Source organism: Tachypleus tridentatus, chromosome 6 (genome assembly GCF_004210375.1).
Source record: "Tachypleus tridentatus isolate NWPU-2018 chromosome 6, ASM421037v1, whole genome shotgun sequence".
Taxonomy (NCBI): domain Eukaryota; kingdom Metazoa; phylum Arthropoda; class Merostomata; order Xiphosura; family Limulidae; genus Tachypleus; species Tachypleus tridentatus.
Genome location: NC_134830.1, coordinates 112,699,000 through 112,711,434, shown reverse-complemented (window position 1 = coordinate 112,711,434; position 12,435 = coordinate 112,699,000). Strand labels below are relative to the sequence as shown.

The following is a 12,435-nucleotide window of genomic DNA, read 5'->3' as shown; positions in this document are numbered from 1 at the left end:
CTCTCAGCTTTCAGGACAAAGTTGCAGCTGCTCCGGCAGCAAGCAGCATCAGGCAACTTCATGCACTTTCCCACTTTTCAGTCACAGCTACAGAAGAATCAGGACATTGACACACAAGTTTATGTTGGGAAGCTAGATGCCTAGATTCAATCCTTCAACTCACGGTTTCATTACTTTGACCAATCCAAATTGTTGGTGAAACTTTTTGCTGATCCGTTCAGTGTGTCAGTGGATGAATTGTTAGCAGAATATCAGCTCGAACTTACTGATCTCCAGGCATCTGATGAACTGCATCCTATTTACTGAGAAACCAATTTTGCTTGACTTCTATACAATGTTGCCTGATACATTTGCTAGTCTGAAAGAGAATGCTTGTTTTGTTTGTTTTTTGAATTTCGCACAAAGCTACTCGAGGGCTATCTGTGCTAGCCGTCCCTAATTTAGCAGTGTAAGACTAGAGGGAAGGCAGCTAGTCATCACCACCCACCGCCAACTCTTGGGCTACTCTTTTACCAACGAATAGTGGGATTGACCGTCACAATATAACGCCCCCACGGCTGAAAGGACGAGCATGTTTGGCGCGACGGGGATGCGAACCCGCGACCCTCAGATTACGAGTCGCACGCCTTAACACGCTTGGCCATGCCGGGCCCAAAGGAGAATGCACTTGTCCACAGCAGCATGTTTGGCAGCACGTACTTCTGCGAACATGCTTTCTCGCATATGAAACTGAACAAAAACAACACTCGCAATCAGCTGAATGATGATCATCTGGAAGCAGTCTTGTGTGTTTCAACGTCAAACATCATGCCAGACATTTCTGAGCTCGTAGATGACATGCACCACCATCCATCGCACTGACTTTGGGACAGTTGACGTATCATAACATTTGTTAGAATAATGTGCAAATTCTTTGATGTAATCGTTATTTGTTTGTTCTTAAATGTGATGTCCATCTTGTGTGAAACAACTGTGGGACGATTTTAATCTTTACTTTTTTGTGGTTCTCAACGGTTACGAGAAGTCTGTTTGTGGCCCCTGACTCAAAAAGTTTGTGCACCACTGCTCTAGAATAACGTCGAAATGTAACATTATATCTGCCTTGTATGTTTCTGGACTACTGTTGCGATATAGCAGTTTATCTGTCTTACGTATCTCTAAAATATCGATATAACATTGTATTTATCTTGTATGCTTCTGGACTATTGTTGCGATCTAACAGTGCATCTATATTCTCGTGTATAATAAATATCTCTGAACGAGGTGTTTTAAAGATTTAATTCTGCTGATACTGGTTTAAAAAGGCTGTGAGCTCCATCAAAACTGACAGTGTTTTGTGTGTAACTTTAGTTTTCACGTTTTTAAAATACAAATATGTGGTATATAAATAAAAATAACCGACATACTCTATTTGAAACAAATGTATGCAGACGATACAGGTAAATCTAAATCGATAAATGATTGTACCAACAGCAAATGAATATATAAAAAATACGATTTTTAAAGGAAAATGTCTGAGTAATATTACCTAAATACCTTGAAACTACAAAGTCTGTCACACATGATCCAGAAGACGTTAATGTAAAGGGAATTTGCAAAGTATCAAAATATATTTTACACTGCTGTTTAAAATTCTTGTGTTTCAATGTATTTTTATTGCTGTTTGAGCTTCCTATCAGTTTCAGTGTATTTTCTGAAGTGCTATTCAATTTTTCTGAAGGCCAGGTGGTTAACGCGCTCGACTCGTAATCTAAGGGTCGCGGGTTCGAATCCGCCTCCCACCAAACATGCTCGCCCTTTCAATCATGGGAGCGTTATAATGTTACAGTCAACCCCACTATTCGATGGTAAAAGAGTTGCCCAAGAGTGGTTGACGATGACTAGCTGCCTTCCTTCTAGTCTTACACTACTAAATAAAGGACAGCTGGCGCAGACAACCCTCGTGTAGCTTTACCCGAAATTCAAAAACAAACAATCTTCCTGTGTTTCGATGTATATTTTGAAGTGCTGTTTAATCTTCCCTTGTTTCAATGTATTTTATATACTGCTGTTTAAGCTTCCTGGTTTTCAATACATTTTTAATTTCATTTGTGAATTAGTTTCGGTTAGATACTATGTAGATAAACTGCTTTAATAGGAAGTTATTAATAACCCAGGATTGACAACCGTACAATGTTCATTTTGCTGGTATACAAACAAAACAGTGACCTTTGTTTTTTTTCTTACCGACAATGAGTTTTATTATTGACGTCTTAAATTAAAAAAAAAACAACATATTATATGGATTTAAATACAGTGTTAAAAGTAGCTTCTTTTTTTTTCTTTACTAAAACGTAAAGTTACAGACGGTTGGAAATTGCTTGTTTAACTTATAACCTTGCAGGTAGACTCTTTGATTTGTGACCTCGCTTTCTATTAGACACACACACACACACACACATATATATATATATATTTGTCAGTCTATTTTAAAAGTAAGCAAGGTGTGGTATATTGATTAATACACTGTACTGTTCCACGGTCTTTTAGTCGTGTCTTCTTGCCAGAAAAAAAAAATGCCCTTCACACTTTTATTTACTTAAGAACTGCATCATCCAACAAAACAATACGACAGGAGCAGAGTAAAAATCATACACGCAGCACCCACAGAGATAGATAGCATTTTGGGTTTTGTCAAATGTGTACGTCACGCCACGCACACTTTCAGTACGAGCTAGTGTCGTCACACGTTACGCCGTGCTTTTTTCGTATGTTGTTTCGAGATATAACATCATTTATTCGAAGCATGTAAAATTAACCAGATACAACATTAAATAAGAGTGATCAAAACAAGGCCTAACTCTGGACTTAGATGGTTGGAATGAACCATGTTTCATCGAGTTTATTGACTGCTTAAATTAATCAGTGACATTACATATAAACTGAACATTGTTAACAGTATATCCTTGCTGTCATGCAGACATCTGAATCAGGCTCATCAGTGAAAAGTAAATCTTCAAGACAACAAGGTTTGAAAAGGACTATCGTTTTGTTTTCTGAATCTTAGACTTGTTTGTGTCTTAATACTATTATTATTATTATTACTTGCAAAAATGTACATTTTTATTATATAATAGTCTTCAAAAGCAGAGGGCGTACTAGTAAATAGGGATAAATATTAGTTCTTAGACATTTTCATCTCAGTATCTCGATAATAAGCAGTTGTTTAGTAAAAAGTAGGTTACACATTGTAAAGACTGACACTAGGAGACAAAATACTATTATTAGAGCAAGTGAGTAACCATTCTGAGGAATATAGCGGTAAACAAATGCAGTTTTAATGGTACTAAGTAATAACAGTCAGAAAATATACTGTTAAAATATCTCAAACAATACATAGAATGACTAGAGAAGGACATACAATCTACATTTCGAGTAATGTTAAAGGATAATGTAAGAAAAAAATATTGTCAAGAATGTAAAATTTACATCGTTGGTAGTGGTATAGAATAACAAATGTGAGGAGAACACTGTCCAGACCGTAAAATACATTGTTAGTAGTGTCAGAGAACAATAATTGAAAGGACAAAATTGTCAAGGAGTAAATGCCACATTGTTAGTTGTGTCAAAAAATAACAAATGTAAGGATAAAATCTGGAAGGAAGGCAGCTAGTCAGCACCACCTACCGCCAACTTTTGGGATGCTCGAATAGTATGACTGATTGTTACCTCGTAATTCCTTCACGGCTGAAAGGGCGAGCATGTTCAGTGATGTAATTCTAACCCGCGACCTGCAGATTGTGGGTCGAATGCCCCAGCCACCAGCCCATGCCAAGCCGTGGCGGATAATAAGAAACATTACAAAAATATTGTCAATGGCGTAAAATCTAAATTGTTACTAATGTTAGGTAGTAGTAGTAAAAATTCTAGAAAATATTGTCAATGACGTAAAATATTCAACAATTTTGTTTTGTTTTGGAATTTCGCACAAAGCTACACGAGGGCTATCTGTGCTAGCCGTCCCTAATTTAGCATCACCACCGGACTAGTCATCACCACCCACCGCCAACTCTTGGGCTAATCTTTTACCAACGAATAGTGGGATTGACCGTCACATTATAACGCCCCCACGGCTGAAAGGGCGAGCATGTTTGGCGCGACCGGGATGCGAACCCGCGATTCTCAGATTACGAATCGCACGCCTTAACACGCTTGGCCATGCCGGGCCATATACAACGATAGTAAATACAGAAATAAATTATTACATATATAATATACAATGTTAGTTACGCAGATAACAATTGATATAATGATATCATTGCTAAATGTATCTTATACTTTCAGATTAAAAGTTATTCATGATCTGTAGTAACAATCTGCAAATCCAATCACACTGTCATTAGCTATCTATCCCTTTGACTCGTGACTACACAGATAAAAATCTGTTCATCACGTTCAATACAGTTGTTGAAATGTAGTGACTTGCAAGTGTGGATGACACTTAACATTATTCACAAGTTATAAAAATTACACTTCGTCAACGTAATCCGGTTTACACTTAAATGGTTAAAGCAATTTGATAATATATATACGTAGCGTCTCAACCACTACTACGTTTGTGGCAACTCAGTATTAGTCGAAAGGCCTCAATGGCACTTGATATAGTAGCTATGGTGTGTTTAATGTATTATTATATACAATTTTTTATTTTCACTCGGACATTCTTATTAATAATTGCCCTTTTTTTGGGAGAATTATATTATACGATTTTCCAACGCAAAACTCTATTGTTTTGCGATTACAAAGCGCGAAATTTTAGATTTCTAAGAAAAATATAACTGTAATGTTGAACCGTATCCATAAAGTAAGGGTAAGGCGCTATTCCAGCAGGGATAAAAAAACAGCCTACTAGTCATCGATAAAACAGATTTTCACCTTAAATAACCCAATAATACAGCGATTCACTGTAATAAAGTAGGAACATCCTTTGGAATTGTAAATCAAATAAATCAGACAGACTTAGGTATACAAAAGCAACATAAAAGTGGTGTTCACGTGCTTCTAGCGCGTAGACAAAGAGAAGGTCAAATATCAGAAGTATAAAAGCTGTATCTAGCACGTGTCAAATGGAAGCATGCCTACTTTAGTGTCTATAATAAAGTTGAGGCTGTTCCCTTATCCTACTTCTGGTGTTTTATAACATTTTAAGAAAGGCATGGAGCATATTATAAAAGTTTTCCAAATGATTTATGGTGATTGCAGCAAGTTAGAGCTGTAATGGTAAGCCACCCGAAAAGTTGATAAAGATGGATAGATGAACTCAACATACTATTGGATTTAAAGATAAGACACGATTCTTGTACGAACTGGATGTCAATGAAGAATGACCTCATCAAATAAAAATACACAACAGTATGTCTAAGTCAACGTGCCAGTTCCTCCAAAAAACGAAGTACAAACAGGAACACGTGCCTTACCATCCGCTCACACACCAGTTAATTCATTAAATGCATCCTCCACGAACTTCTCTGCTTAGCTGCTTGAATGAGCGCTTGAAAACCAAATTAATGGTATTTGGAAAGCAAGTGAAAATAAGAGAAAGAAAGCACTGATTTTAAGCGTGCTGTGCAAAAGGCTCCTTTAGTGTAAATTGTGTTGCAGTGCAGTAGCCCGTAACAAAGACAATCACAGAGGTGACACAATCTGTGAGTGGATGTAAGCACAAGGCGTTGTCTCTCATTCTTTGTGTTGATGAAGAGCAAGGCGTAGTCACTCATCCTTCGTGTTGATGAAGCACAAGGCGTAGGCACTCATCCTTTGTGTTGATGAAGAGCAAGGCGTAGTTACTCATCCTTTGTGTTGACGAAGCACAAGGCGTAGTTACTCATCCTTTGTGTTGATGAAGAGCAAGGCGTAGTTACTCATCCTTTGTGTTGACGAAGCACAAGGCGTAGTTACTCATCCTTTGTGTTGATGAAGAGCAAGGCGTAGGCACTCATCCTTTGTGTTGATGAAGAGCAAGGCGTAGTTACTCATCCTTTGTGTTGATGAAAAGCAAGGCGTAGTTACTCATCCTTTGTGTTGATGAAGAGCAAGGCGTAGTTACTCATCCATTGTGTTGATGAAGAGCAAGGCGTAGTTACTCATCCATTGTGTTGATGAAGCACAAGGCGTAGTTACTCAACCTTCGTGTTGATGAAGCACAAGGCGTAGTCACTCATCCTTTGTGTTGATGAAGAGCAAGGCGTAGTTACTCATCCTTCGTGTTGATGAAGCACAAGGCGTAGGCACTTATCCTTTGTGTTGGTGAAGAGCAAGGCGTAGTCACTCATCCTTCGTGTTGATGAAGAGCAAGACGTAGTCACTCATCTTTTGTGTTGATGAAGCACAAGGCGTAGGCACTCATCCTTTGTGTTGATGAAGAGCAAGGCGTAGTCACTCATCCATTGTGTTGATGAAGAGCAAGGCGTAGTCACTCATCCTTCGTGTTGATGAAGCACAAGGCGTAGGCACTCATCCTTTGTGTTGATGAAGAGAAAGGCGTAGTCACTCATCCTTCGTGTTGATGAAGAGCAAGGCGTAGTCACTCATCTTTTGTGTTGATGAAGCACAAGGCGTAGGCACTCATCCTTTGTGTTGATGAAGAGAAAGGCGTAGTCACTCATCCATTGTGTTAATGAAGCACAAGGCGTAGTTACTCAACCTTTGTGTTGATGAAGAGAAAGGCGTAGTCACTCATCCTTTGTGTTGATGAAGAGCAAGGCGTAGTCACTCATCCATTGTGTTGATGAAGAGCAAGGCGTAGTCACTCATCCTTCGTGTTGATGAAGCACAAGGCGTAGGCACTCATCCTTTGTGTTGATGAAGAGAAAGGCGTAGTCACTCATCCTTCGTGTTGATGAAGAGCAAGGCGTAGTCACTCATCTTTTGTGTTGATGAAGCACAAGGCGTAGGCACTCATCCTTTGTGTTGATGAAGAGAAAGGCGTAGTCACTCATCCATTGTGTTAATGAAGAGCAAGGCGTAGTCACTCATCCATTGTGTTGATATTATTATGGTTCACGGACACTCTTTCTATAAATAATACAGGATAAACTTTTAATGTTCAGAAGATAGTTTTAAATGTATGATTTTATCCATATGGAGTGAGGGCGAATATTATGACAATATCAGTAAGTAAAAATGTACATGTTACTAGGGTCACCGTGAAGAATTTTTGGTATTCTTATATCTATGTAGCGAAAAGTAGTTTAATTAATGCTTACAGTTTCATTGGTATAATTGACACATTTTACTGAAAATTAAGTTTGGATAGAGAAATGAGTTTCATCTTCCTTCATCCTTTGGGCCCGGCATGGCCAAGAGTGTTAAGGCGTTCGACTCGTAATCCGAAGATCGCGGGTGAGAATCCCGGTCGCACCAAACATGCTCGCCCTTTCAGCCGTGGGGGCGTTATAATGTTACGGACCTCCATCTAGTCTTACACTGCTAAATTAGGGACGGCTAGCACAGATAGCCCTCGTGTAGCTTTGCGCGAAATTCCAGAAAAAACAATTTGCATTTAAATTTTCATTTCTTGTTGAATATCTAGAAATTTATACAGTCGTAAACAGTAACTGTCATTTACTAGAGCTATCTAATTATCAACTATTTGCTTAGTCGGGTCTGCTGGTATCTGGTCCTTGGTGACTTAGCGATGGGTTAGAGGTTTGTTGTGTTAAAATTCAGGCATATCGCGGATGGTTCATTGTTTAACTTTGCACTTAAACAAACAAATTACCGTTACGCAAGAGTATTTTTGTCAGTAAAGTTTCTTGGTTTATACAATATAAGTATTAAAAAACTGCAGATAGCCCTCGAGTAGCTTTGTGCGAAATTCCAAACAAACAAACAAACCCTCATCCTTTTGAGGGTTTTGTGTGTGTGTTTTTGTTATCGTTTGTTTTTGAGACTATCTCAAGCATATGATACTTATTGAACCTTTAAGATTACTCACTAAAAAAGTTTATTACACTTTTACGAGAAGGGTTTCCATATGCTTAAGTGGAGTTATGTCGTTGCAGGTGGGAGTTGGGACCCCGGGCGACATATTTGGTTCATAGCGAGTTACAGAGACGTACGTAGCACCATGCCGCTAAGTAACTAGGGAAGTTTCTAAATTGCAATGTCGTCATGGTAAACTTTTTAAACTTCGTCAGGGTAGAATTTATTCAGTATCATGGCGCGAAGATAGGGTTTCTGTAGTGAAATGCCGCTAGAATAGAATTTTTGCACTTTGATGCCGCTAAGATATCATTTTTACAATGTATTTCCACTAGGGTAGAATTTATAGTGCAATGCTGCCAGGGTAGACGTTATACAGAGTCATTAATGCAAGCAAGAGAGAGTTATTTTATTTTTGTTTTTTTGAAGTGTTATGCCGCCAGGATAGAATTTCTCTAGTGTAATTCCGCCGTGATATACCTCATGGGTATCGAATATGTTATAGGTCTTTCAAGAAAAAGATTAATAAACAAAGCTGGTAAACGATGTAGAAACAAAGGACAGAATATCTTAAAGAAGGCAGCCTTTATTATTTTCTATGGAAATGGAAAAGTTGAAAAGCAGAGTTTGAGGCAGCAAGGGTCTCGAAGCTAGACTCCAAGAGAATCCGGTAAAATGTTCTAATCGAAAAACGAAATCTGTCTAAAAGACGTTGCAATGAAGCTGGGCACGCTTCCTGGTGTTGTTAACATGACAAATAAATAATTTCACAAACTTTCTTTCCCCTACAGTTTGCCATCATACGAACCCGACAGATCACGCGTATTATATCTCAGAACGGCTTGTATGGGTATTAACACTTTTATTGATAAGCAGAGAACAACGTTTCGACCTTCCTAGGTCATCTTCAGGTTAACAAAGAGAGTTTGCAACTGACCGTTGCCGGACACATGTCTTAGGGACGAGAGTATAAACAGTTACGGGACTGTAGGGGGCACTACAGTTGGATGTTAAGTTATTAATTATTATAGGTATAAAGGTGTTCCTTTGTATTGGTATAATTTTGGTTTTAGTTGCTGTATAAGTACAGCTTCTTTGATTTTGCGTTTGTTTATAAACTCTTTTTGTTAACCTGAAGATGGCCTAGGAAGGTCGAAACGTTGTTCTCTGTTTATCAATAAAAGTGTTAACACCCATACCAACCGTTCTGAGATACATTTTTATTTCAAGTGGATTTCTCGTCATTAAGAGATCACGCGTAGCATAATTTTATAATTTTAATAACGTACTGGAATTTTGTTTGTTTGCTTTTTGAATTTCGCGCTAAGCTACACGAGGGCTATCTGTGTTAGCCGTCCCTAATTTAGTAGTGTAAGACTAGAGGGAAGGCAGCTAGTCATCACCACCCACCGCAACTCTTGGGCTACTTTTTTACCAACGGATAGTGGGATTGACCACATTATAATGCCCCCACGACCCTCAGATTACGAGTCGCACGCCTTAACACGCTTGGCCATGCCGGGCCTACTGGAATTTTATACCTCAACGACATCTCATGCGGTACGTGGGCTAAGTGGCCATGTCAGGAATATTTAAATATCAGGTACTGCCGTCCCCTAACTTAAGATTACGGACCAGAGGGAAGGTGTAAACCAGTCAGGAAAGTATCCCCGCCTGTCTACACAGTTTCCTTTAACTGTAGTGTAAGATTAAAATCACCTTATAACGCCTCCAGGGCTGAAATTGCAGAGCGTAATCAATAATATATCGCGGTTTGAGATTTGGACCTTTCGCTGCACAGCTCGACACGTTAACCATTAGTCCATGAGCTGTTGTAAATAAAGCCGTTATTCCGTTCTGCTAGAATGTTTTCTAATAGGCTGTAAATAGTGTTCTTTGTGGTTGTTGTTAGTTTGTAAATATGCGTAAAGAGTTAAATAATATTAATTAGAAAATCTCAAAAACAAAATGCGTGGATGAGATAAATTTAATGAAGTTATGTCAGATTTAAAGACAAGTGATGCTACATTCATTATGTATTAAAGCTGTATCATGTTCCATGTTTAGATTATAATTGTTTGATTGACTTTTGATCTTGACCTCTGATCGTATCTCGTAAACTCACGTTGTAGAACGAAATTATTATTACTTCAGTTAGTTATTTGAGTACAAGCTAAACAATGGAACTTCCAAACTTACAGCATTTACTTTATATACGGAATTGACAGAATAGCTCCCCTAGTGGCTTAACGGTAAAATAGAAGGCTTACGACGCTGAAAGTCAAGTTTCAATACTCGTATTAGCAAAGTACAGACAGCTCATTACGTAGCTTTACGTTTAACAACAATCAAATGAAACAAAAAAAAACTGACAGAACATATCACAATTAATTTAAGAGCAACGAAACCAGTTTGTTTATTTAGGCAATTATTATCCGCTGTGCTAACTATAATATCATAATCAAATACTCAAATCCAGCCGTCATTATTTAAATACTTATGAAGCCTGCCCTTAAACTCCCTTAGATCAACTACCACATCTGAAGACAACCCACTTCAAAGGCCAACTTCCACCTAAAAATATAAATCTGTCCTAGCTAAAAATTACTTGTAATCTGTCAAAATTTATATATGTGTTTCCTCACCTATAAGTACATAAAAGATTATACGTATTCTCAGTCTGACATTTGAAGTTCTTTCTCATCTAACTTTTGAGTTTCATAACAAATTCTTCTTTAAGTATATTTGAACTACTCTTAAACCCTTCAACTTTAACTTTTTTTTATTTAAAATAAAGTGTCTGTCATGGTCAAATAGCTAGAGTGCTCGACTCACAGCCTGAACGTCGCGGGTTCGAATTCAAACATGTTCTCCCTTTCAGCTGTGGAAGCGTTATTATTTGACGATCAATCCTACTATTCATTGTTTAAAAATATAGTCCAAGCAATGAGTGGAGACGACTGGCTGCCTTTCCTGTAGCCTTACACTGCTAAATTGAGGATGACTGGAACAGATAGCCTATGTGTAGCCTGGTGCGAAATTAAAAAAAGAAATTAAATCAATTTCATAGGTTTTAACCTATCATCGAAACGACAAACTTTCCATCGCAGGTATCATCGTAATCACCCTTCTTAAAAAATAATTACTTTTATCATTAAGAATGCGGGTTTTGGACAAACAATTATCATCTGAAGTCGAGATGAACAATTTTAGGTTTTCTAGATCAAACCAAGATTAGTGAATTTTGAAGTCGCTCTGACATGTGGGTTTATAATTTCTATTTTTCAGTAGATCGGGTTACCATATATGGCAGTTGGTTGACAAACGAACACGATAGCAACGAACGTGTTTGTTGTTATGAATCATTAACCATCGTGTGTAGAGGATGTAATAATGACGCGAACGACGTTTTCAGTGCAAGTCGTTTTTTATATAAAACTTTCCAAAACTAACAAATACTTGACAAAGTGTTTTCAAAACACATGTAGTTCACATTTGATTGTGTTTTCCTTGAACTGATCGTAAGAAAAAGTCTAAAACTTTACAAGTACCTACGAAATTCCTAACTTATCACATGCAAGGTCACTAATTAATAATAACAATAAATAGTTTTATGCATCTTGATTCTCTGATATCAGAAGTGTCGCTAGACACCAGTTCACAGGACTCGAACTCCAAAAGAATCGTATGTAAACTATGCCATACTAAATTACGTTTTAATTATTTTGAGAAGGAGCTGCTTCTTGGGTCCTAAACCTGGAATATTTTCGGCAGCTAGTGACGCCCCCGTTGGACACCCCGGTCATGCAAGGTGACAAGGGTGTACTGTTTTTCCTACATGTTGTGTAGGTTTACTTGAAACACCTATATGTGTAGGAATGTGGTTGAAAGAGCATGAACCTAGAATGAGTAAATTGTAAGATCGTCCTCCAGAACGACAGAAATGTTTATCAACCTAGATAAATATTATTCTACAAAAGTAATATTAGCAGTCTCTCAGTGTTCAAAACATTTGCAAATGACGTATGAATTACATTTAAAAATGACAAAAAAAAGAACGTATAAAGAAATATTAAAAAATATTTCGTTAAGCGCATAGATGCTCATTTGGCTATTCGATCTGTATCTATAGCATGGATCGAATTCTGGATTTTAGCTTTATAAGCACTCGAGCTTACCGTTGAGTCACTGGAGGCAACAAAAGGTCTCATATTTTACGTAGGTAAAGGACGTCGTACTGGAGAGACCGAATGTGCAGCGACGTTTCTTTTATTATGATATTTGGAGAAAAAAAAAGAAATCTTTGGCGTAACCATATTCGTTTCATGTTAAAAATTTGCATACATAGGTGACACTATTTCTTCAAATAACGTTTCTTTTATTTATTTGGCACAAAATGGATTATTAAAAGTAAATTAATATCAACAGATTACTCTCTTACTGGACGTAGTCAGTGGTTAGTGTGTCCGTATA

The 12,435-nt window shown here is 37.7% G+C and overlaps 1 protein-coding gene across 16 annotated transcripts in view; it reads left to right on the top strand.

Annotated features, from left to right (window-relative positions):
• Positions 1-12,435, top strand: part of LOC143253328 (uncharacterized) — a 93,582-nt gene that overhangs the window by 35,095 nt on the left and 46,052 nt on the right. Inside the window, exon 1 of one of the 16 annotated variants that reach the window (XM_076507027.1) lies at positions 2,709-3,008. The exons of the other annotated variants lie outside the window; for them this stretch is intronic. Within the exon in view, the coding sequence (XP_076363142.1) occupies positions 2,954-3,008 (55 nt within the window). The 5' untranslated portion in view covers positions 2,709-2,953. Of the gene's footprint in view, positions 1-2,708; positions 3,009-12,435 lie in introns of those variants that run through there. 16 annotated transcript variants of the gene reach the window in all.